Raw genomic sequence first — 20,219 nt, forward strand, 5'->3', positions numbered from 1 at the left:
TAATTTCCTCCCTTTGAATTTACCATTTCTAATTACAACAATCCTCAACTCGAAAGACCCAGGAAAGACCAAAGCCTGCGGCCACAGTGCAGGAATCTTACCAAAAAAACTGTTCATTTTTCTCCATTTTAAGTGTGTGTGTGTGTGTGTGTCTACCTACACATGGGGAGGGTTATTGCAGGGGTTGGGGAGCAGTGCATTTAAATTTTGTTTCTTCCCTGCATCTTTCACAAACAATTATCGGTAAGGTTCCTCCTTCCCCTTGGAAGCACAGAAAAGACACTGCCTATTTGAAATTATATTATTTGGGGTTGTCTTGGGCTTCTCTTACATGGAGGTGCCACCTAGAAAAAAAATTGTTTTTTGTTAAGAAAGAAATTAGATTCTAAATGTGTCTTATGTAAATAATGGTTTGTTTCTTGGTAAATAACATGACTACTCCCTTATATCAGCTTTAAGTATAATTACACATTTGTATTAACTTAGAAATGACTGGTGCTATTACAAGTACTGGCTGTCAGGAAATGAGCAGTATCCCTCACCATTTAGCAGGAAAAAAATCCTGTTTGGATGTAGAGAAGGAAGAAATCAGGGCAGCAGATTCACAAATGCTTCATATTGATGCATCATATTGGGGGAAGTATTTAGGCAAAGTAGTTCCTTTAGTTATATATTTTATATATGGCTTCTAGAATTACTACCTGGATATTCACCTTCATTTTGTAGAACGGTGTAAGTGGTTTCCATTCCAGCATGAATGTGGTCGGTCACATGGCAGTGGAGTAACCAAATTCCAGGTGTCCTTGGAAACATTTCTAGGGTTTGGTATGTTCCAGGGAAAATGTCAAAGACATCAGAACTATAAACGCCCCTGTGCTTAATTAGAAAAATGACAAATAATGTATAATATTGTATATGAGAGTTCACTCATGTCATTTGTTAATGTTCAGCTCAGGGATATTGAAAAAATGGATAAATCTGTTTTTAAAAAATTGAGCTCGTTTCTGTGTTTAATACAAATGGTAAAATGTGGTTTTTGTATTCCTAATAAGTCTTTGGTATCCACATCAAGTGGGTGTGAAAGAAAGATGTGATGAGAATGAATTCATCAATCAGGACTACCTACAAACCTCCTGTACCTTGATTCTGGTTAGCCTGTTTGTCATAGCACTTTAGCTACACAAAAGGAACTCAGATGTGGCCCCATTTCAGCCCTAGCCTCACTTTTGCCTGAATCTGTCCTAGCTTGTCTGTGAAGCTTTAAGTCAAGGTAAATAATAAAGGAAGCAGAAAAGGAGGCTGATGAAAACGACAAAAACCAGAGGCACTTCAGGGAGTCTCGGCTGGAAACAGTAGTTGGGTGACAATAGTCTATTTCTGCAAGGATAGAATTGAAAGCCCACTAAGAATACAATATATCTATGTAAAACAAAATGCAGGTAACAAAACAGGCTTTCTGTAGTATGCTTTTTGATAACTTCTGCATTTTCTAAATTAGCCCAAAGCATAAGGAAAAAGCATTTCCAGGAGGGCCACTGGCTTCTGCTGAAATCAGTACTGAGAAAGAATAGAAGTAAGATTGAGATGTACAGACCAGTTGCTTGTCACCTAACTGATCTTGCTCACCATGGGCCATTTAAGATACAGAACTTAGAACAGGCAGGGCAAGGGTTATAATAAAGTCTTGTTGTGGTCTCTACTCTCATCCATCATTATGTGAACATTCCTACCCTCTTTGTTAGCAATTCCGCTCAGTTGCCTTAATCAGGAATCTGTGAGCAGAAGTCCATGAAAATTCAGTTAAAAATGCAAATCCTAGGAAGAGCTCAATGTGTAACAAAGGCTAGTGTGTCAATTGAAATTGCTGTGCCTTATATAGGCATCCCTCAGTATCTATGGAGGATTGGTTTCAGGAATGCCCCCATACCAAAATCCATGGATGCCCAAGTCCCTTATATAAAATGGCATATTTCCATTTAACTTATGCACATCCTTCCATATACTTTAAATCATCTCTAGATTATTATACCTAATACAGTGCCTACATATCATTTCATTTGCATGGATTCAACATAGTACTCAGTGCAGCAGATCCAAGTTTTGCTTTTTGGAACTTAGTGGAATTATTTTTTCCTGAATATTTTCAATCCATGATTGAATCCTGGGTGGGGAATCCATGGATATGAAGCACCGGCTGTACTCTTTGCAGCTTTTTTTCATAAGTCTCTCTGAGAAAATATTCTCTTCACTTGTATTAAAACATTTTCAAACAGAGCAAGAGTAATTGCCATGGATAGCTCTTACCTTGTATTGGAAGCTATGGCCGTGAAAATGTACAGTGTGTAAGTCTATTTCATTGCCCATTCCCATCAGATACCAGTTGACTTCATCTCCCACATGCATTGTGAGGCCTTGTAGGTTTCCAAACATTCTTCCATTAATAGCTAGGGAAAGTATATGGTTTTATGTTACTTTTCAGGATATTTTAAACCAATAGCTATTTCAAAGAAAATATGATTATTAGGTTAATGTAAAGAATCTTTTTGATGTAATAGGACTTATTTTACTACAAATGAGAGAAATGGATACTTTAAAGTCAATAATATCACACTGCTTTGCTAGGCACTTTGCACCAAAAGCCTTGATCTTAATTTTGGATTATTTCAAAGGAAATGAGATTTTGGAATTGGAAAATAAATTAGCAAATGATTTTGAACATAGTCCCCTTTTTGTTTTGAACAGAATTCTACCTGACATACAAAGTGAGGCAGAAGTGGTTTATTTTAAGACAAAACAAATGAATGGTCTCCAAAATAATTTTATTTGAAAGAGAAAATGATAAAAAAGTAGAAAAATTGTTTTAGAATAATGTTACATACCATGCATTTTATTGCTTTCTATGAATTCCTCATCATCTTTGTTTACTTTCTCGGGGTGATCAGAGTATGTTTTGATGTTGTCATCTAAGTACCAAGATTCATTCTCATCAAAAACTAGAAACAGAAGGGCAAATTCCAGTTTCTTTCTGGGATTGAATACTTCCAAGTAAGGTCTTCGACAAACAATCAGGGGGCCAATTAATCCACTGTAGAGGTCCTGGAAACAAGGAAAATCTTCAGTAACCCTTGTGAATTAGGTCAGGATTTCAGAGAACTGAGACTTTGCACCCATGGCCTCAGGAATTTTGGAGAGACCAATTGAAGTAACAGACTTTGCCCAATGTGGTACTGCCAATTTAGTAACTTTTCACTTGAAGTAGTTAAATTGGAACAATGGTGAGTAGTAGGTAGGTCATGTGGGTGATGCTGACATAACAGAAATGTCTGCAGAGGCAAAAATTAGCTCAGCTAATGAGCAGTGATTTTAAAAGAATCCCAAATGAACAGTGTTGGTTTGTTCCATAAACTCATGAACTCTTGAGTGTGAGCCAAGCACTATGGCAGTCCCTAAAAATCCATAGATGAATGAAATGTGTAATAATAAATAGCACCACAAATACCAGATTTACTCATTTGTTTGAGCCAGAACTCTGAATTATCAAGGAGCTACTTCCCCCGGCTCACTCAGGCACTTCACCCACCTATCTATAACTGATCCATTTCTTTTCTCCCTCCTTACAGTAGAGGTCCTTGAAATTTGCCTCACGTATTACAACGGCCTCCCAACCTCCAGTCTCTTCCCCCTCCAAGCCTTCCTTCATTCCACCAGAATGAAGGATCTGAAATGCAAATATACTGCCATTCTTTGTCAATTTTTCAGTGGCTACCTGTGACCCACAAGAAAAAATCTAAACTTCCCAAATATCTTGAAAGGCCTTTGAGCTGTATCATATTAGGAAATGTTAGATTTTTGTCTTGTGTGTCATAGGTAGCAGCATAGTTGCTAAAGTAGATTGCAAACAGTTTATTTTCCTAGGATTTTAACATAGAATTGGACCACAGGAAAACACTAACCTTGTCTTCCTTCAATTGTGTGTCTATTTTGGGAAGTGTCACAAAACAAATGATTTGTATTTTACCTTAACTTGATCCACAGTTGAATAATAAGCCCATGGAATACAAGCAGAATCCTCTGTTCCAGCTCCAGATCTTTCTGGGATTTTCCATACGTAAGTGAGAGTTTCACCTAAATTCATCAAGTGTTAATGGATCTGGTTGTATTTGGTTTATATTGTACACACACACACACACACACACACACACAGCCTTGATAACTAGGACCCAGGAACTGGAAATGTCAGTGTAATTAGTTTTTAAAAATTGTGGTACTCAAGATTGTTTTCAGGAATTTAGTTTTAAGATGAACTGGAAGACAAAATTTTGTCATTTTTTGGGTTAATTTTAAATTAGCTATAACCCACTTGCCATACCACAAAGCTAGGAGGTGTGTACTTCAATATTACAATTTGAAAAAACTTTGCAACCAATCTCTTCTTAGCTTGAAGTGTGTTTTCCTAATATACTTTTTTCTCTTCAGATACCAAGTGATTTTTCCCCAGTGGCTGGCACCTTTCCTGTAATCTCTGCATGTGTGTATCTGGACTATTTTGTGTAATTCCCTCAGCTTCAGCATTGGCTTCCTTTCCTTGTCCTCTCTCATGATCATCCTTAGTGAGCTCATGATTCCTGGCGAGGAGCCGTTAGACCTCTTGATCTCATGAGTCACCGACTTGACACAGTTATGTTTACCTCCCCCTCCAGTCCATCTCATTCTATCACACCATGTGCTGTTTTGTCACTACTCCCACATACAGGACATAACCACACCCTCGGCCTTGGCATTTTGAAGACGACCAGTTGCTTCACCCTCCTGCTTTGCCAAGGCTCTTACCCTTTTCCCATGTGCTCTAGGCTTTTCTCCAGTCTGATCTGCGTTTCCATTCACCTCAGGGCTTCCTGTGCAACTGCTCACAGACCTCAACTTTTGGCCATGTCCACTCACCAATCCCAGCCACACTCATTTTCCATCCCATTTATTTAGACCACACCATTACATATTCATGCTATCACACTAACCTGCCAGAGTCCAACAGACATTCACTAGAGAATCAAGCAAGACAACAGAGATGGTCTCAAGTGATGTGGTAGACGTCTTACTTTTTCTTCAAGCCTCAGTCTGAACTGTTCCTATGTCCTCACCCTTTTTCTAAGCAGAAAATTTCACTGGAATATAAAGTATTGATTCACCACCTGCACATATTACTGTCTGGCCATCTCTGCTTTTACTTATTCTCATAAGCTGCAAAATAACATTTTCTTCTCTTTTCCACACCCCTGTACAACCTGCTCTTCCACCAGTGGTCAGTGCCCAAAACCTTGGGGTCATGCTTGACTCCTCTCTTCCCTAACACTCCCTAGTGCCCATTTTCCAGCAGGTCCTTTTAGCACCACCTTTGAAATAGAACCAGAATATGATAATATCTCACCACTTCAGCCACTTCCACCATATTCCAAATCTCGATGATGATGATGATGATGATGATTTTACCCAGATTATTGCAATGGTCCTTAACTGACCCCAGATTCTGTCCTTGCCCCCTTATGGTCACTTAACCACACATCACCAACAGCCCCTTAAAAAGTGTCCATCAGAACATCAGTCTTAAATCTCAAGTCTGAGGTCCTCCCTACTCCCTCTGGCCCCTGCTCTCCCTGGATCTCTTCTCTAGCATTCTGTCCCTTGTGTGCTTTTCTTTAGCCTCTGGCTGCCTTGCTGCTGCTCAAACACACCAGGCATTGCTCCTGTCTTCGGGGCCCAGAATCAATTCATGCACAATTACCTGAATTTCATTACTTCTCAAACTTTAGGTGTTTTCAGCAATGCCACCTCCTCAAGGAAGCCCTCCTGACCACTCTACCTAAAATAGCACCCTTGCTACACCCTGCTAAGTTATTGAGAAATAGTCTTTTCCTGGAAGCCAACTTTACAACTAATAGAAGAAAAATATGGTTCTTATTAAAGAAAATGCTCACCTATGTATATAATCTGTTTAAGATTTTACTCTATGTTTATTAAAGAAACATTTGATGATCTCCTAATATATGCCAGATACTGGACTAGATAGGGGGAATTTAGAGTTCCAAGTGGCAGCCTCTGGCCCTTAGAACCACATGTGCTAGAGACAGGTGTGGGAACATCCAGCCACATATGGTGTGGTAGATGCCATTTGAGCTGTGTTCTAGCTGAGCGAGGAGACAGCATCTCTCTGATTCACGCTTGAGGATTCATAGATGTCCACTACCTTCAGGTTTTTCTCTTAAGCTCTCCTGTGGACTTTTTTTTAGTACAAGCATGTGCATGTACTTGCATACACACAGACACCTTCTTGCATCCCCTCTTCACAACCACCTCCCTTTTCACTTTCTTGGTCCAGACTCTCTATGATGAGAGTAATCTGTGGAAAGGCTGTACAGCCTGTTAAAATGCACCACCCCCACCCCCGCCCCGTGAGTACCTGGTAATGTTGGAGTAACTGTAGAACTCTCTGTTTGTACCCCATGGGCATGTATTGAGTAGGGCCTTGTGGCCATGTTTTTAAAGATAATTTTGACTTTGTCTCCAACATCTGCATGAAGTTGTGGACCTGGCAAAAGTGAAGAGGAAGAGTGTCCAATCAGAAGGTCTAACTTAGTAATAAAAGCAAAGATCAGCAAAGATAACTTGTTTCTCTCCCCCATGGGTTTGTGGTATAATACTCTTGGATTTATACTGCGTCCCAGGGAATTTGGAATCAATACACTGGAAATAAAAATGGAGACCATTTGTTTATCTCTTAAGAGTTCTAGGGGAGGTTTGGCCTGAAAGTCCTTTGCAGAGTACCGGTCTAATCATGGTGGGTTGGATATCTGGCCAGGAGTCATTTTGCAGCCGTTGCTGTGGGGATACCCGTCCCATTTCTACCCTTTATCCAATCTTAGCTTGTCTCTTGTCTGGTAGGATTTTTGTGCTCCAGCAACAATGCCATTTTGCCTTGGTGTCTTAGTCTAGGGGTTGAGGATAACCAAGCCTCAGGGGAATGCTGACAGTATGGGAACACAGTGGGGTGGGGATGGGAGTGGGGGTCCCTGCAATTGATAGTTTTAAAGAAATGTCTCAAGACCAGTGTTGCTCGAGTTCTAGACATTCTGTCTTAAAGTGAGTCCTAAAAAATTGAAGGCAGCTTTGCCCCTGCTTTGTGCGTGGTATCATTTTTTCTTTTATTTCCTGTTGTAATTAATTTCCTTTTGTATATTTCTTCTTGTAATTAATCATTTATATTTTAATTTTAAAAGTAAATAGCTATAATTTGAGAGGAATGGGTAGGATAATGGGGATAAATTGGTTAAGAATTTTATTAGGGCCAGGTGTAGTGCCTCACGCCTGTAATCCCAGCACTTTGGAAGGCTGAGGTGGGCGGATCACTTGAGGCCAGGAGTTTGAGACCAGCCTGGCCAACATGGTGAAACCTCACCTCTACTAAAAATACAAAAATTAGCCAGGCGTGATGGCCCATCCCTGTAGTCCCAGCTACTTGGGAGGCTAAGGTGGGAGACTCACTTGAGCCCAGAAGCAGCAGGTTGCAGTGAGCTGAAATCACACCACTACACACCATCCTGGGCGACAGAGTGAGACTCTGTCAAAAAACAGAATTTCATTAGAAAATAGTTTCTGGGAACTTCACTAAAACTACAGGCATCAATTTGATAAAATATATATAATTTCATCAGTATACGGGACAATACATAGTTTCCAAGAGAAATAAGTAATATTTTACTATGTCATATTATTTAATAAACATCAGTTTTATTTCACTAGATAACTAATTTTTAAATTTTTATTTGAACAACTTTGATATATGATCCAAGAAAATGAAACCCATAGACATGAATTGACGGTTACTGCAGGTAGCATCACATCATTAACCCACACCTGATAAACTGAAGATATTAACATACCTAGAATTCCCAGATGTTCTTCTTCAGCTTTTCTCTCCGCTGGAACACGGAATGTGCTATCAGTATACTGCCGATACACAACTTTCTTGTACTTTGAGCCTATGTAAAACTCTCCCTTATCTAAAAATGCATTTGAAACACTTAAAAAAAAAACAAAAACTAAGGTTAGTATTTGTCTTAATGAAAATGTAACTTAAGTTTTAAACTTTAAATTTTGAATAAAAATATAGTTTTTATTAGATTAATTATAGTAGTTTTTAATCATCACTCTTCTATCCAAGTAGGGATGAATAATAAGACTTTAAAAGTATGTGTGGTAGAAAGCATACCTAGCCATCTGAGTGCAGCCATCTGAGTCCTGGCCTCTACCCTGCCACTAGCGAAAATTTCCTCCAGCTAGTCACTGCCTATTGGAACCTCAGTTTTTTCATCCCTAAAATGAGATATTTGAACAGATCATCTCTAAGATTACTTTATAGCTCTAAAATTTTATGAGTCCAATATTTCTGATTTATAGAAACTGAAATGGACATCTTTTCCCAGGCATTCCCTTTTCACTTACTTCTTTTTTTTTTTTTTTTTGAGGAGTCTTGCTCTGTCGCCCAGGCTGGAGTGCAGTGGCGTGATCTCCACTCACTGCAAGCTCTGCCTCCCAGGTTCACGCCATTCTCCTGCTTCAGCCTCCGAGTAGCTGGGACTACAAGCGCCCGCCACCATGCCCAGCTAATTTTTTGTATTTTTTAGTAGAGACGGGGTTTCAACATGTTAGCCAGGATGGTCTCTATCCCCTGACCTCGTGATCCACCCGCCTCGGCCTCCCAAGGTGCTGGGATTACAGATGTGAGCCACCGCGCCCGGCCAGTTTTCACTTACTTCTAATGGCAGCTGTAGCCTTTTAACCATTTTACCCCAATTACAAAATAAAAGTTTACTCCTTTACACTGCAAACTATACTCACTACTGCTGTCAAACAGGTAACCACTGCCTAGCCACAGGTCACCAGTTGTGCTATGCACCCTGGATCTGAACACCTGCCCACCTCAATCCCTCAGATCATCTCCATGTGGTCAGTGCATGATGTAAGTGGGATGATGGAGAGGAAAGTGCTTGGAAAAGTATGAAGAAAGGGCTAACTAGAAGTAATGAGAGATGCTGCTCTAAATTAATGTTTCTGAAGCTCTAATAATCATCCTCTACTGATACCTATTCATACAGAATTTATTTTATACTTTTCCATGATGGACATGTTACTGGTAATTTTGTGCCATATTTTCCTGTAAGTTCTTAGAGGATAGAGACTATATCTGTCATCTTCAAGCATTTAAAATATTCCATACGTAACAGTTTTAAGGATGTGAAATGACCGATTGTTAGACTAACAATGAAAACTCTGAAGGAAAAATAAGCAACAAACAGTTGCTAAGGGGAGTAATATTTCTGCTCTGAATTTGGGCATTAACTTTTGTTAAGTTTGAATATAAATGACAACATGAGGGCACATGAATGTGAGAAGACACTCTAGTAGAAAAGAAAGCAAGACTCCAAAGGATCAAAGAAGATAAATGGAAATTTTCCCTTAAGGAAATTGAGAGAAGCAGAAATGAATGAGGACAAGTTCCTAGGAAGTGTTTTGTTGTTGTTGTTGTTGTTGTTGTTGTTGTTATTGTTTAATGCAACTTTTTTTTTTTCTAAAATTTGGTGTAATTCTTACTTCTCTGAAAAGGAAACCTAAAATTACTGCTGAAATTGGGAATCAGAGTCTGGAGAATTACTTCTGCTCTTGTAAATGATGCAGCTCCTTTTCCCACTCCCTTTGTGGGGAATAATCCCATTCCACCTCCACTGCTGCGATATGGTATGTCCTCTCTCCCAGGTAGAAGGTGGAATCCTCAGACTGCCGCCTGCATTGGTTCACAGTATATTTCTGCTTCATGCCGCCTGTGTAATGATCAGTTGTAAGGCATTCAACATTAAAAGTCCCTGGAGTGGTAAATAAGAAAACATGTCACTTCTTTGCTAGTGCCCTCTGGGGCTCTCCACCTTCCTCAGAATTAATGCTGAAGTCCTTATCATGGTCTCAGGTGATCTAGCTTTCCACACCTTCTGCTCACCCTGCTCCATCCACATAGGCCTTTTGCTGTTCTTAGAACAGATCAAGTGTGTGCCTGCCTTGGGACCTTTGCACTTGCTGTTTCCTCTGCCTTCTCCCCAAAATATCCTCATGGTTCACACCCTCATTTTATTCTTGTCTCTCCTTAAGTAGCACCTCCTGAGAGAATCTTGACCCTTTCCCCTCTCAGTCACCATCCCCTTCCTCTGCCTTATTTTTCTCTATGTACTTATAATCACTTGACATATATGTATTAATATACTTGCTTGTTGTCTGTCTCCCTGCATTAGAATTTCAGCAGCATGAGACATCTTATCTCTTTTGTTCATTGTTGTATTTACATTTGTTGAAGGAAGGAAAGCGTGACACTGGGGTGGTCTTAAGTTTCAGTGGCATATGATAAACCAAATGAAGCCTGAAACAAGCTAGCGTATTTTCACATTTTGATTAAAATTCTTTCTCTTCAGTTTTAGTTTGTTTTACTCATTCAGAGCCAGGTCTGTAGATGTCTCTGAATTTGCATGGCTACAATGCTAGCATATAGAATATTCACTTGCAACCAACAAGCCAACACTACATCTAGGCTACAGAGACATGATGAAAAGTTTAGGTGCAGAATATTTATGGGAGTCATTCCCCTTCTAGTCTGATTTTCCAGCTATCTTTAAAAGGACCATAATCTAAAAAGGGATCATCTTGAGGAGCCTATGGAAATGGAGAAAACCACACCATGTTCTTTTACTCCACATTGTCCTCAGTAACTAGGAAACAGACCTATCTGGTACATACTTCAGCTGATAGTGGCCTAGACTTGCTCTTTCAAAGGTAGGAAGGGCACTTCGGAGGCTTGGGGAAGGGATAAGTTTATCACCCAACACATTCTGCTACAGGATTTTAAACCAAAACTACACAAATCCATCCAATAGAGACTTGGCTTTAAGTAAATATACCCTCTGTGTCAGGCCACATGTGGAGCGTAAGACTTGTTTGAGGGAAGAGGTTTGCTGTGTCTCTCCGTTCTCCTCTCCACAGATATGTGTTTCCTGAAAAGTATATTCCATGTACATCGGCCTCATTTCCGGCGCTGAATAAGTACCACACGACCGAATCTCCTTTGCACATAGTGAGACCCGGCTGATTCCCATACATGAATCCATTCATGGCTGTAAAAGTTGGGAAATAACATTTTGGAAGTGGTTTAGATTCTACTACATGACAACCTCACAGACTTTCCAGGACCAGCTTTGTTTTTTTAATTTTTAAAAGACCTATTCAGGCTTGTCCACGCTTTATGTATCAGGAGTATCCTTGCAACTCCTTTTGGTTCCTGGCATTTCAGAGCAGCCACTGGCTGAAAGGAGCAGAGCTGAATGCATGGTTCTTGTTCTATGCTAGTGTCCCTAGCAACCTGGGAATCCCACTGCTCTTCCTGGCTAAAACAATGATTCTGTTATTTCCAGTTCTTTAAGTGATTATATTTGTGAGCACCCAAATCTGCGAATTATAACAGCTTTTCCTGTGCACCATATACTGGGAGTGTGTTGCTGTTCTAGATTAAAAAAAAAAAAAGTCTCTAATTCATCTTGAATAACAGGAAAGGTCATATGTAGGAGGTTTTTTCTTTATCTTGTGTATTTAATTATTTTTGATGAATAATATTCTCAATGCTTCCAAATATACAAAAAAGCAGAATCAAAAGAAATATTTTAAAGATTGTGGGTAGCGTGACTAGTACTTAGCTTAAAAAAAATCAGTTTGTAACACAATTTTACATGTTTTTCTTCTGTTAGCTACAATAATTTTTACTGATGTCCATTAGTGGTGTGGGCCTTTTGAATAATGAACTCACTGTCTCTGAGCTCTAACCACTTTTTAGAATTACACTAGGTATTTAAAAAAATCTGGTATTAGACTTAAATAAAAATCTCGGGGGGTATTCCAGGGCACTGGTCATTTTTTAAAAGCTCCCAGTTGATTCTAATGTGCAGTCAAGGGTTAGAATCATTGAGGGCTGAGATCATATCTTTCTGCATATTGAGTAATCAAATGAGCCTGTCATTTTTGAGCCAAAATGAGAAAAGCATCTGATCCAGTAGTTTTCAAACTGTAGCGTTCATCAGAATCATCTGCAGAGTTTGTTGAAAACAGATTGCCGGGATCCATCTCCAAAGTTTCGGACTTTGTAGGTCAGGGTAGGGGTCTAAGAATTTGCATTTCTAATAAGTCCCTCAGTGATGCTGAGGCTGCTGATATAGGGACCACACTTGAAGGACCATTCATGTAATTGACATATCTTGAATTAAGTGAAATAATGGATAACTGACTGACACATCAAATAACCAATGAGATTACCTTCAGGATACTATTGTAATCGTTTATTGAAAAAATAATGAGCAAAGCTCTTCACATTTTGTTTAGTTAAAAGCATTACATATGCAGTACTAAAATAACTTGGTAGATTGGGGGATGATGCGGTACTTACAGTGCATTTTATTAGATTCCTGGAAGTCTTCATCTTCCTTATCCACCTGATCAGGTGCAGTTGTAAACATTCTAATATTATCTTCCAGGAGTAAACTCTCATTCTCATCAAATACTGTAGGAAACAAATAGAATTCCTTGTCTACATCTTTCTGTAAATCAAAACAAAATGAGATGGAGACAGAATGAGTAAAGCAGAAGACTTCCATGTGCACAATACTATTTATGCACAAACACACCTAAAGGAAAGAATGAGAACAGAAGTTTCTGTTGCTCTTTGTAAACTAGGGTTCATGAAATATTTCAGTTCACCACCAGAGCTTTCTTTGGTATCTGTTTAGTGGATTTGTGGTTCAATATGGTAATCTGAGTCTCTCTCTGCATCTAAAAGTTCTAACTCTACCTTCCTGCCCACATTGTGCATACCAGTTGAAGCCTCCAAAAAAAAAAAAAGTTAAAATAGGAAAGAATATGGGTCTGTGCTGGAAATCAGGGAAGATTTCACATTCATGAAAACCGGAAGAATTCCTGTAAGGCAGAGCAGGATGGAAGCAGATTTGAGGAAGAAATCATCCCAGATGAAGAAATAACCTCCCAATGAATTCGAACAGAGATTCAAACAATCTCCAGCCAGCTGTTCAAACATTATCACCTCCTCCCACTTCTCCCAGTGGAAAAAACAAAAAAAAAAAGGAGCAGAAGTGCATCTGGTCTATGAAATGATTCAGTAGTTCAGAAGAAGGCAGTCAAAGGAATCAAAGCAAATGAGCCCCTGAGAATAAGTGACTCTCAAAGGAGAGAATACTTTAGAGATTATTGCCTGTCTTTCCCTTAAGATCAGTCCTTCAGATACATGATAAGGTGATTATCAAATTGAAAAAAATCAAACTAAAGCAAAGACCTGAAGGTTAGATCCTGCAGAGAACTGAATCTATGATGAAGGGGATCTAAAGAAAGCTCCCATAAATCAGAGGAGAGCATTTGAAGATGAAAAATATACACATTGTAATAATTTTAGAAAGAAGTTATAAAAGGAGGAGGCACAATCATAAGAAATACTAGTGGAAGTGTTTGCCACCACAAAGGGAAAAGACTAGAGGATTCAGATTCAAAAGCTTCCTGAAAACAAGACAAAATTACAAAATTAGTAATGGAGATCTGTACTAAAAATGTCCTGGTAAATGTTCCATTTTAAAAATGTTATGAAAGGCCAGGCGTGGTAGCTCACGCCTGTAATCCCAGCACTTTGGGAGGCTGAGGCATGTGGATCACAAGGTCAGGAGATCGAGACCATCCTGGCTAACATGTGAAACCCCGTCTCTACTAAAAATACAAAAAAAATTAGCCGGGTGTGGTGGCAGGTTCCTGTAGTCCCAGCTACTTGGGAGGCTGAGGCAGGAGAATGGCGTGAACCCAGGAGGTGGAGCTTGCAGTGAGCCGAGATCGAACCACTGCACTCCAGCCTGGGTGACAGAGCGAGACTCTATCTCAAAAAAAAAAAAAAAGTTATGAAACGAAAAAATCAGGTTGACATTAAAATTATCAAGTATAATAAATGCCAGAAGAAGATGAAGTAGCATTTATCTTTTTTGAGAAGAAAATACTATGATTCAAAAATGTAACACCAGGTAAAGAACAATAAAAGTCATTTTCAGATGTATAAGGATTCCAACAGGGACTGGTACAATCACCTGTATACTGATCGACAGAGAAAACGTCAATGAAATGTTTTCAGGTCATGTTTTCTGATCATAATGCAATAAAATTAAAAATTACTAGTCAAGGACAAAAAGTAAAAAAAGAATGTCATTTTTGATCCAAATAACTTAGATCGAAGAGAAAATAAAAATGAAATACTGAGATTTGGTAAGTAATGTCTGTGAGCATGCTGTAAAGAAAAATGTATAGAATATAACTACACATATAAACTAAGAATCTGAAAAGCTTTTTATCTTAAGACTAAATAAAAATAAATGTAAATATCTGAAAAAATTTTAAAATTAGAGAGAAAAATTAATAAAGACAAAAGCATAAATTAAGAAATTTAACACAGGTAAAATGATTAAATCCAAAAATATATTATGTGAAAAGACCAGAGAAATATATAAATCTCTGGCAAGTCTAATAAAAAAGGTGGAGAGAACCAAAAAAATACCACATTAGAAATGAGAAAGGAATATAACCGCATATATAGGGGAGAAAAATGTAAGTCATTATATGCAATTAATGTGATCAACTGACTTAGAAAGAAGTGCCTGACTAGACTAGTACTCATGGATGAAATAAAATAGTGATTAAAAACATAAACAGGCTGGGTACGGTGGCTCACACTTGTAATCCCAGCACTTTGGGAGACCGAGGCAGGCAGATCACTTGACGCCAGGAGGTCGCGACCAGCCTGGCCAACATGGTGAAACCCCATCTCTACTAAAAATACAAAAATTAGCCAGGCGTGGTGGCGGGCGCCTGTAGTCCCAGCTACTCAGGAGGCTGAGGCACGAGAATCGCTTGAACCCAGCAGGTGGAGGTTGCAGTGAGCTGAGATCACACCACTGCACTCCAGCCTGGGCGACAGAGCAAGACTCTGTCTAAAAAAAAAAAAAAAAAAAAGGGGGGGGGAACCCCATAAACAACAAAACTACTCCTTTTTAAAAGTCAAAATAATTTTTAAGGCAGTTTCTTTCAACTCTCTAAGGAGCAGATGGTTCCCAAATATTTAAACTATTCCTAGTTTATTTAATAAAGATAGTATAACCATGGATATTAATATCTGAAAAAGCAAGCAAAAGCTAAACGAATTTCATTTATAAGCTTAAATGAGAAATTCTAAATCAAACACGGTCAAATTCAGCCCACCAATATATTAAAGAAAAATTCACCATACTTAAGTGTTGTTCTCCCCCAGAGTGCAAGGATAGTTTAACATTAGAAAGTCCTTAATGTAGCTGGTCATATTTATTTGTAGTTGATCACATTACAGGAGAAAAACTATATAATAATTTCAAGAAAATCTAAAAAATTTTTATAAAATATGACATTCTGGCATTAGCTCTTCCCTTTGCTTTCCTCTCAGATCTTTGCAAGGCTGCCTCTTTGAAATTTAGGTATCACATTAAATATTATCTCCACATTATCTGAACTAGAATTTCTGTTCACTATCTCATTACCCTATTTTTTAATTTTTTTTTTTGCAGAACTGCTCACTTTCTGAAGTTATCTATTTCATTTTCTTTTGTTTGCTTATCTTCATCTCCTTTCCTCCCATTCCCCTCCTTCCTCCCATATACACTAGAATAAAAACCTATCAGAGCAGGAAACTTATTTGTCTTATTTACCAGTGAATTCTGTGCCTAGCACAGGATGTTTTTGGAGCAGCTCAAGTGATTTGTTTTAAAAACACTCAGTGTAAAAGTAGAATAAAGCACAACCACTAGCCAATTCATACTTAGTGGTAAAATAAACAGAGATGTTCTCATTAAGATCAGACACAAACAAGGCTACTGGCTATTCCACTATTGTTTAATATTATTTTTAATATTCTACCCATCATAATAAGGCAAGAAAATAGAACAAATTTGCTGGCGATGAGAATTAGCATTATTTATAGATAATATAGAACCTATATGAATCAGTTGGAAATTACTTGAACTAAGAAATGAATATTTAAGATGTCCAGCTCCAAAATAAATGTTAAGCAATTAACAGCTGTTTCTATAATGACAATATGCAATTAAAAAATACCATGTTATGCATAATATTAAGAAAAACAGGAATTCAATGAGAAACATGCAGGACGAATATGAAAAAGACTATAAGAATTTACTGAATAATTAAAAAGACAACTTGAATTAAAGGGCTCCTGAGTGAAAGACTAACTATAGCTAAGAGATGAATTCTCTCCAACTAAAGCTATTCATTTAATGTAATAATAATAAAAACTACCAATGGCGGTTTTTTAGTTTAACAAAATTATATTAAAATTGATCTAGAATAATGTATATGTGAGGATATCTAAGAATAAAAAGGGAAAATAATTCTTTTCAGTAATGGATGAACATGTTCTGTCATGTATTTAAAACTTTACAAGCTGCAATAATAAAAACAATGTGGTACAGGTACTGGCACAGATAGGTCACACGGTAAACTAGGAAACCTAGAAAAATGATCCAGATATATTTAAGATTTACAATATGTTAAAGGTGACACTTCAAATCAGTGAGTAAAGAATAGATTTGTTAATATATAATGCTTAGATAATCTAATAGTTGTTTAGAAAAGATAAAACTTAGAGCCTTAGAGCTCTACTCACCAAACTGAAAATGTGTTACAAGTAGCATTTTTAAGATACTGACTAAACTGTAGATGAATATTTACTTACCTATAGAATAGAAAATAATTTTCTAAGTATGATACAAAAGGCAAAAAAAAAAAAAGAATTGATAATTTGGCTATGTAACACTGAAAACAGCTATATTGTCACAGGCAAACAAACAAAAAAGTAAAAACACTCAACTGTAAGCAATAATGGAATATGAAAAAACGCACACAAAAAAGAAAAAGACCTGCATTATACATAACAAAGATAATATGTATGTAGTATACACACACACACATATATATTATATGGCTTAATATATAGATATTTTATGGATTAATAATTGAAAATGAATATCTGCCATCACCAGGAAATTGACTGAAGAAGTACAAATGGCCAATAAACATTATTAATTAAACTATAAATTTAAATGAGAATGAGGTGCAGTAATTGACCTATGCTGTTTGTAAAAATTTAAAACTAAGTATTAGTAAAACGGCAGAGAACAGCCTCTCTCCTACACTTTACGCAGTGATTTTCAAACTTTTCTATTGCAACCACATAAGAAGCACATTTCATGTTGTGATCCTGTATACACACACACACACATATACACTCCAGAAAAGAAATTTCTTTAACCCTTACTTGTCCTTACTGTATGTGGTATACTCTGACATTGTCTCTTCTTTCCCACTTGATACTTCAAAAAATTCTAGTCGGTAGTTACAACTGACTAAATGGGTCATGATCTACAGTTTGAAAAATACTACTTTATGAAGAGCAGTTTGACAAGCACATAAGTTGTGCCTGGCCTGTGACCTAGAAATTTACGTCCCAAGATTTGTTCCCATGAAGTAAAAATGGGCATATCCTACTGTTCAGTTAAAACAAAAAATAGTATGTCAACTACACCCAGTTCATAATTGTAAAAAATTGCAAACCATCTAAATGTTTGACAGTAGGGAATTGACTGAATAAATTATGGTGCATTCATATCATGAAATACTTTGCAGTCATTCAGAATAAGGCTGAAGTTTTTTTAATGATATAGAAGGATAATCATAATATTTTTAAGTGTATAAAGCAAATTGCAAACAACATATGCAATTGTGATCCCTTTTTTGTGTTGAGACTATTTTCTTCTTTTACCTCCATATATTTTCATAATTTTCACAGTGTTCATGAAATATTTTCATATTAAAATGATTTTTTTTAAAAGAATAGTTATAAGGGACAGGAACTTGCTTTGGAAATTGATTGACTTCACATTGTGTTGTATGCATTTAGACAAGATAACCATTCCTTGTCAGCTTAATATATTTTAGCTTACCCAGGGCTTTAACCTATATTCATTCCATTTGTTTCTTTCAAAAAGAAAGAATGCAACCCATCAAGATGCTTCAGCAGGGCAGGTATCATCTCCATTTTACTGATGATTCAGATGGGCATGAGAAATATTAAATAACTAATCTGTAGCCACATGGCTAGTAACTGAGAAAGCCAGGATGAGGACTTCTGATGCCTCTGTAGGCCTTCCTGTGTTGTGATTTCTTCATTTGCAAAATGAAGATAATGAAATATGCAGAAGGTAAATCTCATTTTAAATCTCAACTCATTGAGCATCAGTTCTTTGTCCACAAAATGGGCATAAAAATACATAGCCTCTCGTGTTGTTGCAAAGGTTAAATAAGGTTATATGTCTGACAGTACCTGGAGAGAGTTTAATAAACATTAGTCTTGTTTTATTCCTTCCAAAGTAAGCACAAGATCAAGAATAGGAATCTAAAAGTAGAAAACCTTTTTTTTTTCAATTACATATTTAAAATTTTTTATTTTTTATTTATTTATTTTTTATTTGAGACACAGTCTGGCTTTGTCCCCCAGGTTAGAGTGCAGTGATGCAATCTCTGCTCACACCAACCTCCGCCTCCCGGGTTCAAGCAATTCTTGTGCCTCAGCCTCCTGAGTAGCTGGGATTACAGACATGCACCAGCACACCTGGCTAATTTTTGTAATTTTAGTAGAGACGGGGTTTCACCATGTTGGCCAGTCTGGTCTGAAACTCTTGACCTCAAGTGATCCACTGACCTCAGCCTCTTAAAGTGCTGGGATTACAGGTATGAACCACCACACCCAGCCACATACTTAAAATGTTAAGTGATGGTATTACCATTTACAAAGGCCAAATAAAAATAAAACATCTCAGCGTAATCTTAAAAAAAAATCCAAGATGCATATAAGAGGAACTATAAAATACTCTTGAAAAACACAAAAGTAGGCTTGAACAAATGGAAAGACATACGTTCTTATGTAGGATGACTCAACTTCGTGATTATGTCTGCACTCCCTACTTTAACTTATACATTTGAAACAATCCCAATAAACACTATCAAGCCTTTTTTCTGGATCTAGATAAGTTTTTCTAAGGTTCAGTAGAAAGAATAAGGAAGCAAAAATAGCCATTAAAATGATGGAAAAGAAGAGAAATGAGACATAGCTATAGCCATGAAACATATTAAAGGGCTCTCTTAATAAAGCAGTATGGTATTGGTGCAAGAATAAAGACCAGCAGAACAGCATAGAAAATCTAGAAATAGACTCACTTATATATAAATATTTTAGTAGATGATAAAGGCAGCATTTCAATCAATGCAGGAAAGTTTAGCTTTTTTGTGGGTAACTAGATAGCCATACAGAAAAAAGATAAATATGATCCACTCCTCAACTGTATAATTTATTTCCTATCAGATTTGTGAAAATCCCCAAATTTGACAATATAGTTTGTAATAACGCTGTGGAAACACAGATAATCTCATGTATACCTTCTGGAAATACAAACTGGCACAACTACAGAGGGGGATTTGGCAATATTTCACAAAACTGTATAAGCATTTAGCTTTTGTCCCAACAATACAATTTCTAGGAATTTATCACAAAGGTATGCTGGCAAAATACAAAGAGACATGAACAAGGCTAACAAAGCTGTACATTGTTTTGTATTTGTGAAGGCAAAGACTAGAAACAACCCAAACACTTGTCAAATAAGGGACTGATTGTATAAACTGTAGCATGTCCGCACATCATAGTAATATATACTATGCAAAGAAATGAGGAATGAGCAATATTTCCAAACAATACTATGAAGACATGTTCAGATTCTATTGTGAAGTGAAAAAAGCAAAGATATGAATACACAGACGTTTGTTTATTTAAAAATGGAAGAATAGGCAGAGGCAGGCGGATCACGAGGTCAGGAGATCAAGACCATCCTGGCTAACACGGTGAAACCCGTCTCTACTAAAAATACAAAACAAAATTATCTGGGCGTGGTGGCGGGTGCCTGTAGTCCCAGCTACTCAGGAGGCTGAGGCAGGAGAAT

The 20,219-nt window shown here is 37.4% G+C and overlaps 1 protein-coding gene across 5 annotated transcripts in view; it reads right to left on the bottom strand.

Moving 5' to 3' along the window:
• CP (ceruloplasmin) overlaps positions 1–20,219 on the bottom strand; it is a 59,648-nt gene that overhangs the window by 13,063 nt on the left and 26,366 nt on the right. For 2 of the 5 annotated variants that reach the window (XM_016942143.4, XM_016942144.4), the window contains exons 10-18: positions 12,527–12,677; positions 10,995–11,207; positions 9,707–9,914; positions 7,935–8,074; positions 6,455–6,583; positions 4,019–4,125; positions 2,880–3,096; positions 2,305–2,444; positions 714–876 (exon numbers count right to left, since the gene is read on the bottom strand). In XM_016942143.4, coding sequence (XP_016797632.1) covers positions 714–876; positions 2,305–2,444; positions 2,880–3,096; positions 4,019–4,125; positions 6,455–6,583; positions 7,935–8,074; positions 9,707–9,914; positions 10,995–11,207; positions 12,527–12,677 — 1,468 coding nt within the window. Of the gene's footprint in view, positions 1–283; positions 345–701; positions 877–2,304; positions 2,445–2,879; positions 3,097–4,018; positions 4,126–6,454; positions 6,584–7,934; positions 8,075–9,706; positions 9,915–10,994; positions 11,208–12,526; positions 12,678–20,219 lie in introns of those variants that run through there. The other 3 variants (XM_054681160.2, XM_009446662.5, XM_016942145.4) reach the window with 2 other exon arrangements.

The sequence above is a fragment of the Pan troglodytes genome, chromosome 2 (genome assembly GCF_028858775.2).
Source record: "Pan troglodytes isolate AG18354 chromosome 2, NHGRI_mPanTro3-v2.0_pri, whole genome shotgun sequence".
NCBI classification, from domain to species: domain Eukaryota; kingdom Metazoa; phylum Chordata; class Mammalia; order Primates; family Hominidae; genus Pan; species Pan troglodytes.